This window comes from Schistocerca nitens, chromosome 2, assembly GCF_023898315.1.
Source record: "Schistocerca nitens isolate TAMUIC-IGC-003100 chromosome 2, iqSchNite1.1, whole genome shotgun sequence".
Lineage (NCBI taxonomy): Eukaryota > Metazoa > Arthropoda > Insecta > Orthoptera > Acrididae > Schistocerca > Schistocerca nitens.
In genome coordinates this window covers 843459619-843478266 of record NC_064615.1, presented here as the reverse complement: position 1 = coordinate 843478266, position 18648 = coordinate 843459619, and the positions used below count along the sequence as shown (strand labels likewise).

At 43.9% G+C, this 18648-nt stretch overlaps 1 protein-coding gene across 1 annotated transcript in view; it reads right to left on the bottom strand.

Annotated features, from left to right (window-relative positions):
- LOC126237115 (enhancer of split mgamma protein-like) overlaps positions 1-18187 on the bottom strand; it is a 152437-nt gene extending 134250 nt beyond the window's left edge. The window contains exon 1 of the mRNA XM_049946928.1: positions 18086-18187. Within this exon, the coding sequence (XP_049802885.1) occupies positions 18086-18172 (87 nt within the window). The 5' untranslated portion in view covers positions 18173-18187. The remainder of the gene's footprint in view (positions 1-18085) is intronic.
- Between the last annotated feature and the right edge of the window lie 461 nt (positions 18188-18648).

Genomic DNA, 18648 nt, shown 5'->3' with positions numbered 1-18648 from the left:
CGATCTAAAGAACGCACGATTACAGCTATAATAGCACAGATATTCTGGAGTGCACGTCCATTTACTGGTATAGTGTTATTTGGGACAGCTATCTTTGCTTGAATTCTGATTCAGTTCTGTTCTCTCGTTGGACAAAAAAGAAAGGGATAGAGGTTCTTGCTCGTACATTGTTGGTTGATACACTGGTGAGCAGAACTTAGGGACGAAAGTAGCGTGATGTGTCACTGTCGATTACCATAGCTGGAAGAAATTTGGTCCATATATTGAAAGTACTTCTGCAGTATAATACAGTACAATCCAGTACAGAAGGCAACTGAAAGAGATATGCAATGAGAGCGAACGGAAACGACACTTTTATTCAGAGAATAGTCACACTGCACAGACCGTGATTTATGCCGGTCCTCTGGAGATTATAAAAAAGGAGGGAATAGGGTGTGTGATCTCCACAAACAGCAATGCCCTCTCTGCAATGTGCTCCCGGGCTGGCCACAAGATTGGTAAGGAGTTGTTGTGGAAGGGTGGTTCAAATGGTTCAAATGGCTCTGAGCACTATGGGACTTAACATCTATGGTCATCAGTCCCCTAGAACTTAGAACTACTTAAACCTAACTAACCTAAGGACATCACACAACACCCAGCCATCACGAGGCAGAGAAAATCCCTGACCCCGCCGGGAATCGAACCAGGGAACCCGGGCGTGGGAAACGAGAACGCTACCGCACGACCACGAGATGCGGGCTGTGTGGAAGGGTGTTCCATGCCTCGATCAGCGCGGTTCACACCTGCTGGATGGTCGTTGGGGCGCGTGGACGCGCCGCAAAACGCCTCCTAAAGGGATCGCACACGTGTTCGTTGGTATTTAAGTTGTCAGACCAATTCGTTCGCCGAATATCTTCTCGTTCCACGAGCTCCTCCCCCTGGACAGTTAGAGGCGGTCGCGCATTGTCATTCCTGATGAAGAAGTCAGGACCAAATAAAACCCTGAAAAGACGCACATGGGGAAGGAGTACAATAACGTTGACCTCTGAGATTTGGAGATTACTACGTCTATACAACATCATACTTCCCCATACCATAAAACGTGGACCCCCAAAACCATCATGTTCCACATTGTTCGGGGGTGCATTATGTCCAGAATCACTACTCAAAGTGAATCTGGTCTCATCCGTGTGGGGCACGCCATGCCATTCCTGTTGATCCAGCCCCTGTGTTCTTGGCACAATCGAAAACGGTGCCGATATGCGGGTATCAAGGGAACTCAACTTACTGGTAATCGGGCAAAGAGATCACCCAAAATTGTCACAATGCAACTGTGGAGGGTGAGATTACGTGTCTTCCAGTCCTGTTAAAACTGGCTGCAATTGCACCCGCTGTTAGATGTACGTCCCTTCTTGTCTGTTGCGCAAAGTAGTGGTCAAGTGCGCTGTAGTCGACCATGGTCACCCACGTCATATGGGCAGCAGTTCCAGGTGCTTCTAAATGCTCCCCATGCACGTGAAACAACGCTGCGAGGTTTCTCAAACACCTGGGCTACATTCGTCACACATTGTCCTTTTTCCAGTGTCTCGACGATTCTTCCCCGTGTGAAGACGTCCAAATGTTGTCTCCGGGTCACGTTGTAATGAAGAATAATGTTGTAATGAATAATAGCACCGGAGTACGTCGTAACTTCTCTCTGATTAACACATACTGTATTTTTCCGGCTGTGCGGAATGACCGCGCTGTCACACATTGCGCGGCCCCTCCCACCGGAGGTTCGAGTCCTCCCTCGGGCAGGTGTGTGTGTGTGTGTGTGTGTGTGTGTGTGTGTGTGTGTGTGTGTGTGTGTGTTCAAAAATGGTTCAAATGGCTCTGAGCACTATGCGACTTAACTTCTGAGGTCATCAGTCTCCTAGAACTTAGAACTAATTAAACCTAACTAACCTAAGGACATCACACACATCCATGCCCGAGTAACACGTATTATGTTCGAGTATAATGACTTTTCTGGAGACTAGAAATCTACTCTCTAGGAATCAGCATGGGTTTCGAAAAAGACGGTCGTGTGAAACCCAGCTCGCGCTATTCGTCCACGAGATTCAGAGGGCCATAGACACGGGTTCACAGGTAGATGCCGTGTTTCTTGACTTCCGTAAGGCGTTCGATACAGTTCCCCACAGTCGTTTAATGAACAAAGTAAGAGCATATGGACTATCAGACGAATTGTGTGATTGGGTTGAAGAGTTCCTAGATAACAGAACGCAGCATGTCATTCTCAATGGAGAGAAGTCTTCCGAAGTAAGAGTGATTTCAGGTGTGCCGCAGGGGAGTGTCAAGAGACCGTTGCTATTCACAATATACATAAATGACCTTGTGGATGACATCGGAAGTTCACTGAGGCTTTTTGCAGATGATGCTGTGGTGTATCGAGAGGTTGTAACAATGGAAAATTGTACTGAAATGCAGGAGGATCTGCAGCGAATTGACGCATGGTGCAGGGAATGGCAATTGAATCTCAATGTAGACTAGTGTAATGTGCTGCGAATACATAGAAAGAAAGACCCTTATCATTTAGCTACAATATAGCATGTCAGCAACTGGAAGCAGTTAATGCCATAAATTATCTGGGAGTACGCATTAGGATTGATTTAAAATGGAATGATCATATAAAGTTGATCGTCGGTAAAGCAGATGCCAGACTGAGATTCATTGGAAGAATCCTAAGGAAATGCAATCCGAAAACAAAGGAAGTAGGTTACAGTACGCTTGTTCGCCCACTGCTTGAATACTGCTCAGCAGTGTGGGATCCGTACCAGATAGGATTGATAGAAGAGATAGAGAAGATCCAACGGAGAGCAGCGCGCTTCGTTACATGATCATTTAGTAATCGCGAAAGCGTTACGGAGATGATAGATAAACTCCAGTGGAAGACTCTGCAGGAGAGACGCTCAGTAGCTCGGTACGGGCTTTTGTTAAAGTTTCGAGAACATACCTTCACCGAAGAGTCAAGCAGTGTATTGCTCCCTCCTACGTATATCTCGCGAAGAGACCATGAGGATAAAATCAGAGAGATTAGAGCCCACACAGAAGCATACCGACAATCCTTCTTTCCATGAACAATACGAGACTGGAATAGAAGGGAGAACCGATAGAGGTACTCCTGCACCGTAGCGGTCGCCCGGCTCCAGACTGTAGCGCCTACAACCGCACGGCCACTCCGGCCGGCTGTGTGTGCGTGTGTGTGTGTGTGTGTGTGTGTGTGTGTTGTTCTTAGCATAAGTTAGTTTAAGTAGTGTGTAAGTCTACGAACCGATGACCTCAGCAGTTGGTCCCTTAGGAATTCCCACGCATTTGAACATTTTTTGTTTGTTTTTTCCGTTTCTTCAACTGCCTCATGGGTTGCAGGGCCAGTCCCACCTGGCGCTGTACGTGCTGGCTTCTCGGCACTTGACCAACGCTCTGTACCCAACAGGGCAGCCTCTGGCAACACGCTTCCTCATTTTCATTCATTTCCACCGAGTAGGTAATATGTTGCGTTACTTTGTCTACCTCCTCCTTATGGGTTATTTCACTGTCACGTCTGACTTTGGCTGTGTGGGGGCGCTATTTGTTTACAGCATGTTGTCTTTCTGCATAGGCTGTCTTTTAGATTCTTGGTTAGCGGTACCCAGAGAATCGTAGTTTACACTGCCAAGAAAAGCACTATTTCGTTTCATCCGTCCCTCGAAAATAACAGGTAGTTCACCGTGCGAAACGTCCGTGGTTTCCGAGGACGTTACACGGCTGCAGTTACTTAGCTGTATCGTTTTTTCTCACTACGAGTATGCTCTCTTACTTAACTAATAGGGCAGTAGTAAAGACAGTCTTTTTGTGTAGGATAATTCAAAATTATGTTCGAAGTTATATTCAAAATTATGTTCTAAGTCATATTCAAAATTATTGTCCTATCAGACCTGATGAACATGTATCTGTTAAACATACACCTAACGTGAACACTATTCAACTTGCGCACTGCATATTTCCATGTGTTAAGTCAATAGCGCAGAAACATCTTTACTGACAACTAGTTTCGGGTGAGTGAAATGGTTCAAATGGCTCTGAGCACTATGGGACTCAACATCTGAGGTCATCAGTCCCCTAGAACTTAGAACTATTTAAACCTAACTAACCTAAGAACATCACACACATCCATGCCCGAGGCAGGATTCGAACCTGCGACCGTAGCGGTCGCGCGGTTCCAGACTGTAGCGCCTAGAACCGCTCAGCCACTCCGGCCGGCTAAGTCCCATAGTGCTCAGAGCCATTTGAACCATTTTTTTGAAGCCCATGCCAGTGGTCTCTTGGTACCACAAATCCAGAATGCGGTCCCCGAAGTGCTCCTCCAGGACATCAAACACTCTCCTACTTGGATGGGGTGGAGCTCCGTCCTGCATGAACCACAACTTGTCGAAATCAGGGGATGAAATAATCTGCCAAAACCTTCGCATACCGTTCGGTAGTCACCGTGCCATCATGGAATATTGCACCGATTATTCCTTGACTGGACATTGCACACCACAGACTCATCCGTTAAGGGCCAAGAGACTTCTCGATCGCGAAATGCGGATTCTCAGTCACCCAAATGCGTCACTTTTGCTTATTGACGAACCCATCCAAATGAAAGTGGGGCTTCTCCGCTAAACCAAACCATACTCGCATCAAAGTCCTTTTCGCAAGTTCTGTGGTCAATAGTGTTGGCGAAACACAACCGCTGTTCAGTGGCCCTGTGGCTTCATGGCTGATGGGTTGAATGTTGTATGGGAAGAAAGGCAGGTCTGCAACAGTAATTTGTCGCAGTGTCTCCTGGTTGATTCCCACCTGTTGTGCAGTTCGTCTGATCAATTCACTGGGGCTGATTTGAAATACGGCACGTGTCTTCTCAAGCGTTTTCATCCTTCTTGGACGACCGACATTGCCAACACTGTCATCGGCGAACACTACCCGTTCTCCCAAGCTTGCGAATCAAATTCTGTTTTTTTTTTTTTTTTTTTAATGGTTCAAATGGCTCTGAGCATTATGGGACTTAACATCTGAGGTCATCAGTCCCCTAGAACTTAGTACTACTAAAACCTAACTAACCTAAGGACATCACACACATCCATGCCCGAGGCAGGATTCGAACCTGGGACCGTAGCGGTCGCGCGGCTCCAGACTGAAGCACCTAGAACCGCTGTGCCACAACGGCCGGCATCAGATTCTTCATTGTAGCACATTTGGACCCGTTGGCTTCGGCATGAATTCGGTCACAAACTTCCTTTGACCCGAAGTTGGGCTGTTGTTGCACAGTAGGACTTTACAAATCTATATGCTCAGGCAAGGTGTAGCGTGACGTTTCCACGTGCAAATGGCCGACAACATCGAGGTGCGTGAGCATAGTAATTCCCTTCATGCCAACCGTGCTGTTTGAAAGTCCTAACACAAACCGTTCAGAAGTTATGACGATTTTATTACATATACACTCCTGGAAATGGAAAAAAGAACACATTGACACCGGTGTGTCAGACCCACCATACTTGCTCCGGACACTGCACGGCACAGCGGACACACCAGGAACCGCGGTGTTGGCCGTCGAATGGCGCTAGCTGCGCAGCATTTGTGCACCGCCGCCGTCAGTGTCAGCCAGTTTGCCGTGGCATACGGAGCTCCATCGCAGTCTTTAACACTGGTAGCATGCCGCGACAGCGTGGACGTGAACCGTATGTGCAGTTGACGGACTTTGAGCGAGGGCGTATAGTGGGCATGCGGGAGGCCGGGTGGACGTACCGTCGAATTGCTCAACACGTGGGGCGTGAGGTCTCCACAGTACATCGATGTTGTCGCCAGTGGTCGGCGGAAGGTGCACGTGCCCGTCGACCTGGGACCGGACCGCAGCGACGCACGGATGCACGCCAAGACCGTAGGATCCTACGCAGTGCCGTAGGGGACCGCACCGCCACTTCCCAGCAAATTAGGGACACTGTTGCTCCTGGGGTATCGGCGAGGACCATTCGCAACCGTCTCCATGAAGCTGGGCTACGGTCCCGCACACCGTTAGGCAGTCTTCCGCTCACGCCCCAACATCGTGCAGCCCGCCTCCAGTGGTGTCGCGACAGGCGTGAATGGAGGGACGAATGGAGACGTGTCGTCTTCAGCGATGAGAGTCGCTTCTGCCTTGGTGCCAATGATGGTCGTATGCGTGTTTGGCGCCGTGCAGGTGAGCGCCACAATCAGGACTGCATACGACCGAGGCACACAGGGCCAACACCCGGCATCATGGTGTGGGGAGCGATCTCCTACACTGGCCGTACACCACTGGTGATCGTCGAGGGGACACTGAATAGTGCACGGTACATCCAAACTGTCATCGAACCCATCGTTCTACCATTCCTAGACCGGCAAGGGAACTTGCTGTTCCAACAGGACAATGCACGTCCGCATGTATCCCGTGCCACCCAACGTGCTCTAGAAGGTGTAAGTCAACTACCCTGGCCAGCAAGATCTCCGGATCTGTCCCCCATTGAGCATGTTTGGGACTGGATGAAGCGTCGTCTCACGCGGTCTGCACGTCCAGCACGAACGCTGGTCCAACTGAGGCGCCAGGTGGAAATGGCATGGCAAGCCGTTCCACAGGACTACATCCAGCATCTCTACGATCGTCTCCATGGGAGAATAGCAGCCTGCATTGCTGCGAAAGGTGGATATACACTGTACTAGTGCCGACATTGTGCATGCTCTGTTGCCTGTGTCTATGTGCCTGTGGTTCTGTCAGTGTGATCATGTGATGTATCTGACCCCAGGAATGTGTCAATAAAGTTTCCCCTTCCTGGGACAATGAATTCACGGTGTTCTTATTTCAATTTCCAGGAGTGTAGTTCAATAGTTGTCACCCTGTATGTAGAGTCACGCAATAACTGTGGCTTCTGAAAATATCACTGGTCTAAAATGTCTAGTTACTAGTACACATGCAGATCCGTGAGCGCATGGCGGAGAAAACTTTTCTTCGTCACCGAACTTCGGCGGCCAACAACTCATTAACTGTGCCTCTCCGGCGATAGTTTTTTGCTTGTCCTAGGCAACAGGGTGCCGCGCCGGTGTTCGGGCGCTGTATTCTCGAGCACACTATATATTCTTCCCTGAACAAGCAATGTTTATTTTGGGGATAAGGCTGTGGGCGTTTCTCACTCGAGATAGAAATTTACTGCAGATTAGGGAACTCACGTTTAGTCATCTGCCTGATTCGATGCCCGACCCTAATAGCCCCCCCCCCCTCCCCCTCTCTCTCTCTCTGCCTTTTTCTCTGTGACATCCATCCTTCTCTCTATCTTCCTCTCTTTCCCTTTCTCTCTCTCTCCCCCCCCCCCCCTCTCTCTCTCTCTCTCACACACACACACACACACACACACAGACGCGCGGACTCACACAAGCGCTCGCGGGCGATCGCGTGCACACACAGCTTAAAATCAGAAACGAATTGGTACGAGATATTAACGCCAACCGTAAAGCCCACATAATGGATTGGCAAACCTGACCGCTGTAACAAACTGCTATATGAGTGACTATGCTTTTTGTACACGTTCAGGCGTGAAACGGGCTATTGCTTGATTAACGCATGATAAAAGAACGGTAGCTCGGCAATTACAGTAAAACCTGTTCATGAAACACCATGTTTTTCTTCTCATAAGGAATATCAGTCGACTGAAGAGTATTACTGGGTGTGATGTCTAATAAACCTGTCATACAGGTTTTTTTTTCCAATGGGGAATGAAACAGCCGAGTTTCGGATCAGAGACTGTATCATAGCACCTTCCACTCTTTATGTCACAAACAGCATTAACCGAAAAAGTATACGTTTTTCCTCGCTTTTTGAAGTTTTTAAGTGATGGTTTTATGATTACTTACAGGCTTGGAGAACCAGACACCAGTGCAGAATGCGAGAACTTGGATCAGTATCCAACTCATTTTCATGAGAATTTTCTTTTTATTCTCGTTGGTTGCTTTGTGTTTTTCCCGCATGTCTCTTTTCAAATTTTCATATCAGTTTTGGCTTATGGTCCTGAATTCCGTAAGCCAATTATAAGACTCTTAATGAAAGTCACAGGCTGTGGTGGACGACCCTATTCGGTGCAGATCGTCCTACGGCCAATGAGTGAGTGGAAATGTATCCCTAAGGACTCTGCAGTTTTCAACGACAACTGGATACATTAGAGACATAACTTTACAAGCCATAAATGTAAAATTGTAGCCGGCCGGTGTGGCCGTGCGGTTAAAGGCGCTTCAGTCTGGAACCGCGTGACCGCTACGGTCGCAGGTTCGAATCCTGCCTCGGGCATGGATGTGTGTGATTTCCTTAGGTTAGTTAGGTTTAATTAGTTCTGAGTTCTAGGCGACTGATGACCTCAGAAGTTGAGTCGCATAGTGCTCAGAGCCATTTGAACCATTTTTTTGTAAAATTGTAAAAAAAATGAGATTCGAAAACAGTGTAAGATATAGGTAAAAGGTGCAATACACAATGTGTATAACACCCAGAAACCAGACGAAATAAATCTGGGGTGAACAGCCTGGTATGAGTGCGCATAGAACAAAATATTTCGGCAATCCACCACGTTGCCATCATCAGGTGCGCTGATGTACCCGAGATTTATTTCGTCATAAAATACGCCTGGAGAAATTGAAGAATCACACCCAGAAACCAATTACACAAAATAAGAATGGAAGAACAAGAGCGAAAAGCCTGGATTAAAAGGAATGTAAGACAGAAATGTTCGCTCCTGCTGTTCAGTCTACACCCCGAAGAAACAATGACCATAATAAAAGAAATGTTCACAGGTGGGGTTAAAATTCATGATGAAAGAATACCAATAATAAGATTTTGTGATTACATTGCTATCCTCATCCCGGCGGGGTCAGGGATTTTCTCTGCCTCGTGATGACTGGGTGTTGTGTGCTGTCCTTAGGTTAGTTAGGTTTAAGTAGTTCTAAGTTCTAGGGGACTGATGACCATAGATGTTAAGTCCCATAGTGCTCAGAGCCATTTGAACCATTTTTTTGCTATCCTCAGTGAAAGTGACGAAGAACTGCAAGATTTGCTGAAAGCAATGAACAGTCTAGTAACTAAGCAATATTGACTGAGAGTCAACCGAGAAAAGACGAAAGTAATGAGAAACAGCAGAAATGAGAGTAGCTAGGGACCTAACATCAAAACTGGAGACCACAAAATAGACGAAGTGAAGAAATTCTGCCACATTGAGAGCAAACAGCGATGAAACAAAACTCCTCCCGAACAGGACATGAAGGTCGAAAGTTACCGACCGGCCGTCGTGTCATCCTCAGACACGGCCGTCACTGGATGCGGACATGGGGAGGCATGTGGTCAGCACACTGCTCTCCCGGCCGTATGTCAGTTTCCGAGACCGGAGCCGCTACTTATTAGTCAAGTAGCTCCTCAGTTTGCCTCACAACGGCTGAGTGCACTCCGCTTGCCAACAGCGCACGACAGACCGGGTGGTCACCCATCCAAGTGCCAGCCCACCCTGACAGCGCTTAACTTCGGTGATCTGACGGGAACCGGTGTTACCACTGCTGCGAGGCCATTGGCGCGATGAAACACGGAGGACATAAAAAGCAGACCAGCACAGGCAAGAGGGCATTCCTGGCCGAAAGAAGTCTACTAGTATCAAACATTGGCCTTGACTTGAGGCAGAAATTTCTGAGAATGTGCGGTTGGACCACTGGGCAGTGGGAAAATCTGAAAAGAAAATAATCGAAGCGTTTAAGATTTGGTAATACAGGAGAATGTTGAAAATCAGATGGACTTATAAGTTTCTGCTCAGAATAGGTGAGGGGAGGAAAGCATTGGCAAGAGGAATGGATAGTATGACAGGACATGGAATAACTTCCTTGGTACTAGAGGGAGACGTAGAGGATAAAAACAGCAGGGGAAGACAAAGACTGTAATACATCCAACAAACAACAGAGAACACTGTGTGCAAGTGCAACTCTGAGACCATGAGGCTGTAGGAGAGAAATTCGTAGAGGGCGCATCAAACCAATAAACTGATAATAAAACGTTAAAAATATAACATATGAAGTGCCTTTGTTTTGGGGGGGGGGGGGGGAGGGGGGGGGGTTCTACTCGATCTTTTGCCGACCGTTAGTTATGTTCGTGACGTTTTGAAACTGTGCATGATTGAAACTAATATTCCACAATCATTATTGGCAGTGGATCCAGAGAGGAGGTTGTGGAGGGGACTGAATCTTCAACAGTGCCACCTACTCGTACTTGCAAAATCGCAGAAACAAGAGTTAAGCAACCGACAGTCTAGAATGTCTGAACATCGGAACATCGCCGTGTTTCAGTGATTAACGAAATCAGGATAGGTCCTTTTCCTTGTTAAGACAACGAGCACAAAAACGTTTTCGTCTTTCGGATCTTCAGGCACTTAGTGAGACGTATATGTGGAGCAAGGATAATGCTCAGCGGCTCGGTGATTGGTACGTAAGAAATCTGAACATTATCGTGAAACTTGAAACTAGAAATGCTGACTCTTAAGGGAAAACAAGCCAACATACGACTGTATACGTTCCGTTGCTTAATGGGCGCTTTCAATGCTCAAATATGTTTACATGTGTCTATAACAGTATCACTAATGACTTTACTTAAAATGAGAAATCCAAAATTTCATAAGGACATTTTGAAAAAGTAGGCATTCGGGATCAAACAATCCCGTGACATAAAATTCACACTCATTTTTCAGCTGCAACAGTGATGAAAGTTGTGTCTTGTAATCTCAGACAGAGAATTTTGTCAAATCCTTAAGGTGTGTAAGGACATCTACATCTACATGGATACTCTGCAAATCACATTTAAGTACCTGTCAGAGGGTACACAATTCTCTATTATCCCAATCTTATATAGCGCTCGGGATGAACGAACACCCATATCTTTCCGTACGAGCTCTGATTTCCCTTGTTTTATCATGCTGATCGTTTCTCCCTACGTAGGTCGGTGTCAACAAAATATTTTCGCATTCGAAGGAGAAAGTTGGTGATTGAAATTTCGTGAGAAGTTTCCGTCGCAACGAAAAACGCCTTTCTTATAATGATGTCCAGACCAAATCCTGTGTCATTTCCGTGACACTCTCTCCCATACTTCGCGATAATACAAAACTTGGTGTTCTTCTTTGAACTTTTTCGATGTACTCCGTCAGTCCTACCTGGCAAGGATCCCACACCGCGCAGCAGTATTCTAAAAGAAGACGGACAAGCGTAGTGTAGGCAGTCTTCTTAGTAGGTCTGTTACATTTTCTAAGTGTCCTGCCAATAAACGCAGTCTTTGGTTAGCCTTCCCCACAACATTTTCTATGTGTTTCTTCCAATTTAAGTTGTTCGTAATTGTAATACCTAGGTATTTAGTTGAATTTACGGCTTTTAGATCAGACTGATTTATCATGTAACCGAAGTTTAATGAGTTCTTTTTAGCACTCATGTGGATTACCTCACACTTTTCGTTATTTAGGGTCTATTGCAAATTTTTGCATCATTCAGATATCTTTTCTAAAAGGGAACAGCAAAGGGCCTATAACACTTCCTTGGGGAACATCAGAAATCACTTCTGTTTTACTCGATGACTTTCCGTTAATCCCTACGAACTGTGACCTCTCTGACAGGAAATCACAAATCCAGTCACATAACTGAGACGATATTCCACAAGCACGCAATTTCAATACAAGCCGGTGTCAAAAGCCTTCCGGAAATCCAGAAATACGGAATCGATCTGAAATCTCTTGTCAATAGCACTCAACACTTCATGTGAATGAAGAGCTAGTTGTGTTTCACAGGAACGATGTTTTCTAAACCCATGTGAACCGTGTGTCAATAGACAGTTTTCTTTGAGGTAATTCCTAATGTTTGAACACAATAATGTTCAAAAATCCTGCTGCATATCGACGGTAACGATATGGGCCTGTAATTTAGTGGATTACTCCTACTACCTTTCTTGAATATTGGTGTGACCTGTGCAACTTTCAAGTCTTTGGGTACGCATCTTTCGTCGACCGAACGGTTTTATATGATTGTTAAGTATGGAGCTAATGCAACATCACACTCCGAAAGGAACCCAACTGGCATACAGTCTGGACCAGAAGACTTGCTTTCATTGATTTAAGTTGCTTCATTACTCCTACGATATTTACTTCTACGTTACTCATGTTGGCAGCTGTTCTTGATTCGAATTCTGGAATATTTACTTCGTCTACTTTTGTGAAGGTATTTCGGAAGGCTGTGTTTAGTCACTCTGCTTTGGCAACACTGTCTTCTATACTATCTCCATTGCTATCGAGCAAGGAAGGCATTGCTTCTTGCCGCTAACATACTTCACATACGACCAGAATCTCTTTGGATTTTCTGCCAGGTTTAAAGACAAAGTTCCGTTGTGGAAACTGTTATAAGCATCTCACATTGAAGAGCACGCTGAATTTCGAGCTTCTGTAAAAGATTGCCAATCTTGGAGATTTTGAGTCTGTTTAATTTTGGCATGTTTGTTTCGTTGTTTCTGCAACAGTGTTCCAACCCGTTTTGCTTACCAAGGAGGATTAGCTCCATCGTTTGTTAATTTATTTGGTATAAAGAGAAAAGAAAATGTTCATAAGAGTAGCAAAACAAAAAGTGATTAAAATATCTGACTCAAAATCCAATACGTGGAATCTTGACTGAAATACTGTTATGCAGTATTATCTCTTCTTCACGTCGTTTAATCCATACTATGGTGTTTGATGTTAGATAACATTTAAAGTACGTTTGCTGAACCTGGTGACACCGTAACTTTAAGTGAAGGCTGCTGAAGAGCCAGAAACAAGAAGAGGCACAAATAAGCGAGCTGATAGTTAAAGGAAAGGCGGAAATACGAACCCACTGCATGAAGACTAGACCAACTTTGCTAGGCTTACCTTCCAATAAACTGTGTTCAGCAGTGCCTCCTAGAGGTCTGTTTACTTCAGCCAGATTACGTTTTACAAAGCGGAAACAAAATCTGCTTTTCGTAATGAGAACTAGATAACAGCTTATACAGTGGGACAACAGAATTTCTCGATTTTCCTTTCCAGCTGAGTCATCATTTCAATACACCCCCTTACACTTATCTTGCAGATGAAACTTATGACGAACACCAGAAGTTCACAATTTGCACTCCTACTGAGTTTTTGAAATTAATGTTAAGAATTGAATTACGGTATATTTTTTATTACAGGCCATCGATTGCGGTCTAGGATAAGACCGTTGTCTGGTCCACTCTAACAAATAAGAACAGAAACAAGTAAAACAAAGTGTGTGAATAGAAGTATACAGCTGTTACTTGAAACAACAATAACTACATCAAAACTTATATCACTCTAGCAAAGTACTTACAAAAGCTATATATCTGCATAATTATAGTACTAATTATCAGATGTACACTATTCCATCATTACTATTAGCTGTATGTGTATAACATTGTGTCCATTTGCCCTCGTAACGTTAACTGTGCGGTAAACTCTGACCAGAGTAGGTCAAAGAAGCATTTAAGCCAAAGGAAACATGGGTCGACTTGAAAGGTCGATTATTAATAACAATCAATAACAATTAACGACTGTGAGAGCAAATGCGCACAGTACTATACGTATATAGCTAACAGTAATGATGGTGCCGTGTTACAGTGTACATCTGATAACTGGTACTATAACTACGTAGATGCTTAGCTGAAATTCTTTTGTAAGTGTTTTGTTACAGTGATGTAAGTTGTGATACATTTACTGCCGCTTCAAGTAACAGCTGTACACTTTCACCTTCCACGCTGTGATATGTGTGTTTCTGTTGTTCTTTGGTACTGATGGTCTGATCCTAGACCGAAATCGATGGTCTGTAATATAATAAACCGTTACAGCTGTGTATTGCATAATGCAGTTCTTAACATTAATTAAAGCTGTGCAATATCACCTACATAAAACACTTCTGAAATTACTTTGTCCTCTCCTTAGTTTACAATTAAAAGTGACAGAAACTTGTACGTTGGTCAGAAAAAGGAAATTTTAAATTATTTACTTTCATGCAACAATTATTAATAAAATGTACAGGTTCCTTTCATATGAATTTCTTTGTCATTTTAAAAACAAAACTATAGAAGGTGATAAGTACTGTTAGTTGCGAGGAATGGTAAGAACGTATTTTCAGGACCTTCACAGAGCACTTACATAGCTAAATATAGTAGCAGGAAAGGAAAATCACCCTCGACAGTCTCGTTTTGTAACATACAATAAGTATCATTGCCGTACTTGAGAGTCTCCATGGACCACTGTACGGATGAGACTTAGTTATTAAATAAAGTGATGTCTTGAAAGTATGCTAAACAAGTGCAACAAAGATGAACAGAGGTGGAATTGGCTAAAAGTGAATTTTAAATTTGTACAAATACTAGTTTCCTTATCAGAACTCATTCAGGAAGACTGAAGCCTCATCATTACGTGAGAAATTAATAAGTTTTAGATCTTAAGTATTCGACCATCATAGAAATATCTCAGTTTCTTGGATAAGGATTTATTTTGTGAGGCCAGCCTCTCCAAATATTTCGACTTATATACAAATTTTAAAAAACAGTAGCAAACTAGAGACCTTTTTACTATTTAGTCTTACAAAACATTTAGAAACAAAATTTCTTGTTATTCAATAAAGCGCATATGTTGAGAGCCACTCAGCTGCAATGAAATATGTTCGTGGTGTGAAAACAGAAATAAGTTCGTTTTGCAAAGATGGACCTTTAATAATTTTTCGCCCTACATAAAAAAACATAAACATTTAAAATAAATACATAAAATAAGATTAAGCAAAAGCTGTAAAAAACTACCAGCACATCACCACATATTATATGTAACCAGATTTGGTCATGATAAGTTGAGAAATTTATGCCACTTTGTAGAAATAATTTAATGGTTCTGCAGATCATGTTCGTTGATTGTTATTATCACGGGTCCCCAAGTTTCACGTTGTTCTGCATCACGGTTCATTTTCATTGAGTAAATGTTTCGACGATCATGCTGTCATCATCAGGTGGGCATCGCTTTTTACTTGTGGAACTTCATTCGTGGATTAAATCTGAATGTTGAAATTGAACAGTTACTGATTTTACTGTGAGAAGACAATCAAAAACATTTTTGACGCTAAGCATTTTGACAGTACTGCCAATAACACATTTCATATGTGTTCCATGAATGCAAAAATAACGAAATCCCCATTCTGATCATAGCCACCGAAAGTAGTAGTGGGCGTAAACATGGAGCATGTACATTTCCTCGTCAAATCGCTGGCTACGAAAACACCTCTGCTGGTTACAATCGTCGCTCCACATACAAAATACAAGAAGGTCCACTTGTCAGTGGTGGCATCATCTTTGAAACAAGTAGTTGATGTAAATAATGTACGACCGGCGCAAAACATTGCTGTCATGTACGCCGTAGTAATCGGTGAAAGCCCTCGAAAATTGGTCACTTATAAACAAAACAGTAACATACAGTGAAAAACGTTTAACACTAAAATCCTTAACACGAAAAATCGGTTTACCCAAAGTAATACTGCAGTCCCGTCAGATCAACAAGTAATTTCGTACTTTTCTTCTACCTGAAATAAAAACTAATTAACACGAAAAGACTTCACCTGTCGGTCGAATAAATTTATCGGTTCTCAGCTGTAACGACCCCCGACGTCGTCAAGATTTATTGGCTTATCTTTCCAATGTAACAACAAGTTAAGAGTTATTTGTCACTGTTTATTTTGATAACTTGTTCCGAAAGTTTAAACCTTCATCGCCAGGTGAATTTTTGCGGGTTATTATGGTGTGTACGTGTTGTGTTAGGAGTTCGGGGTAATCCGTGGCAACTGTATTCAGTTGTCACACGCTCCTTTCTCTGTCATGATATGCCATATGTACACCATCACACTTCGTACACACGAAGTTGATGGTATAAATGTAATGTATAAACCATGACACTAAGTAAACACAAAGTGTGATGGTATAAATGCGGTGTATCACGACAGAGAATGGAGCCTGTAATCACTGGAGCCAGTACCACAGGTTACCTTAAGTCTTGAGACATGAGTAACATGCTACATTTATCCGAGAAAATTCACCTGATTGTGGAGATCTGAACATTCGAAACGCTTTGTAAAAATAAATGAACATTGACTGGTAACAATAAACTTGTTGTTTCATTCCATATCAGCAACAGTCACGGTAAAGCATAAGTTTGGCTATCTTTTTTTCGCTAGACCGGACAAAGGATAAGTTGATTGCTATTTTACAGCTTGTCTTTCGATGCTGCAACTGTCAAAAGTCTTCAGTCAGTTTTCAGGTACATTAAAACCGTTTCATGTATTTTGTTTTTAAATATATATACTGTAAATTTATTTGTTTATTTATTGACATGCGATGCTAAAGAAATCGTGAAACCTTCTACGTTATTGAATTGTCTTACATATCAGTGGATGAATTTGTTGTAGGCGATGATGATGATTTGTAGTCCCTGTCGGTACTACGTCAGTAAGGCAGAACACCCTGAAAGGTATTCCAGCTGTTTAGATGCGCATTTGACTGACGAAACGTAGAAAACTATGGACTATTTGTTAAAGATTTTATGCTGAAAAAGACACTGCAGAAGTACAACCTCTTTCCACAAAAAATAAAAAAAACGATAGTGTACAGTACTACATACATTTTCAGTATGTACCTAAAAGAGTAAATTTTAGGATAAAACTAAATTTGTGTCTTTGAAATAAAATTTGACAAGGTCAAAAAAAAATTTTTTTTGTCACATGTAACGTTTAACATGAAAAAATACTTCGTGTCCCAAAGTTTCATGTTAAACATTTTTAACTGCACTCACTCATCGGTGATTAATTTGCTTTTACTAAGTTACAATCGTTAATTTTTTGCTGCGATGAGAGGTAAACACTCCGTGCCTAGTGCCGTCCATAAATGAAAGTATTTTCTGTTGACCACTGATCATAGTCCTGCAACGGTTTGGATAGGACAAGAACATATTCCGGATGAACCGTTATTACGCGTATCCAGCGTCGTCATTTCGGCGTGTTACGCCATTGTCAAGTGACAGCTCACTGTAAAGTGCGTCAATGTATATTGTTTCTTTTAAGAGGACACTGTGTCCTGGTGTCAACAACCATGTTTATCCACAATCATGTTTATCAACAACCATGTTTATCAACAACCATGTTTGCATATTCCATGCGAAAAAAAGACAGGAGTCTTCATCACGTATACAAAACAACGTACTACTCAACCACGATATTACTGCACTTGGCCTGCTGCGGCCGTCATCGGAAACACGCGATGACGTCACAGTAAACAAGTTCGGTGTTGATTAAGGAAAACGTACCGCACTGTGGGTGATTTCAGGACAGTTGTGCATACAGTACCAAGTGGTTTAGCGTGACCTCGTGTAATATCACTATAAAAAATGACTTTAAGCTACCGAAGCGACAGTGTTGTGGTCGACTAATAGTATTTCCGCCAACTACCAAGTGCATCAAAGCGTAATGTTCCTTTCAAGAGGACACTGTCCTAGTGTCAACGATGTTTACATTCACATGGGCGCAGAATATGGCAGAAGACTTCGTGCCTTACATAAAATAGCGAAGCAGTTCATATAATAATTAGCGTCGAATCCACGAGCACATAATTTACACTGTGCGTCCACCATACGTGACATAGTAATTATTACAAGAAGTGGTGCTTTTTTTTATATATATAAATGACGAAGGCTCCTGTCTTGTTATGGACGTGGAATGTGTAAACACGGTTGACACAAGGGCATGAATGATACGCATTGATGCACTTCATGTGAAGCTATCACCTGAGAATGGCCTAAGCGCAAGGAATCGTGATCGTGGTGAGTAAATGTTGTCAACTGAAAAAAAAAAGAAAAAAGTAGTAAGTGACAACATTAGATTAGCGAAATGTGACTGTGACGTAGTGTTGATAGTGATGTATGTGGCATAAGAGGTGAGGCACGTGTCGACAGCTCGGAAGGAGTGGGCGGGCGAGCGGTACCTTCTTGTACTGCGTCGTCCTCGAGACGGCGGCGGCCGCAGCGGCGGCGGCGGCGACGTGCGTCTGGTGGTGGCGCGGCGCCAGCATCACGCTACCTGCGCGGCCGCTGGCCTTCTGAGGCGCCGCTCGCGCACGGGGCTGCTGCGCGCGCACGCCGCTGCCGGAAGGGTGGTGGGGGAGAGGGTGAGGGTGGGGGGTGGGGGTGGTCGCGTGGGCAGGGAGGGGCGCCGCGCGCTCCCCACCCGCAATTAGCCCGCCTGCGCCACCGCAGGTAATCAATTACTGCACTCGGCGGACTGCGTCACTGGTCCCGCTTTGCGTTGAAGGCAACGGTTGGCACGCAGCTCCTCCGCACTCGCTCACTACGTTGGAACCGTTTTTCTTTATTTTTAGGATCACGTAACAGCCGCAATTCCTCTTCCTTGCTTGCAGTCTCCCATTTCTCCAGCACTCCTTCCTCTTCTCCCCGTGTTGTCTTTACTTTCCTTCTCTCCACACGGTTCCAGATTTCTTATTTATTCTGCGTTGAAAGCCTTCGAATTTTAATATTTTATCCTTAAAAT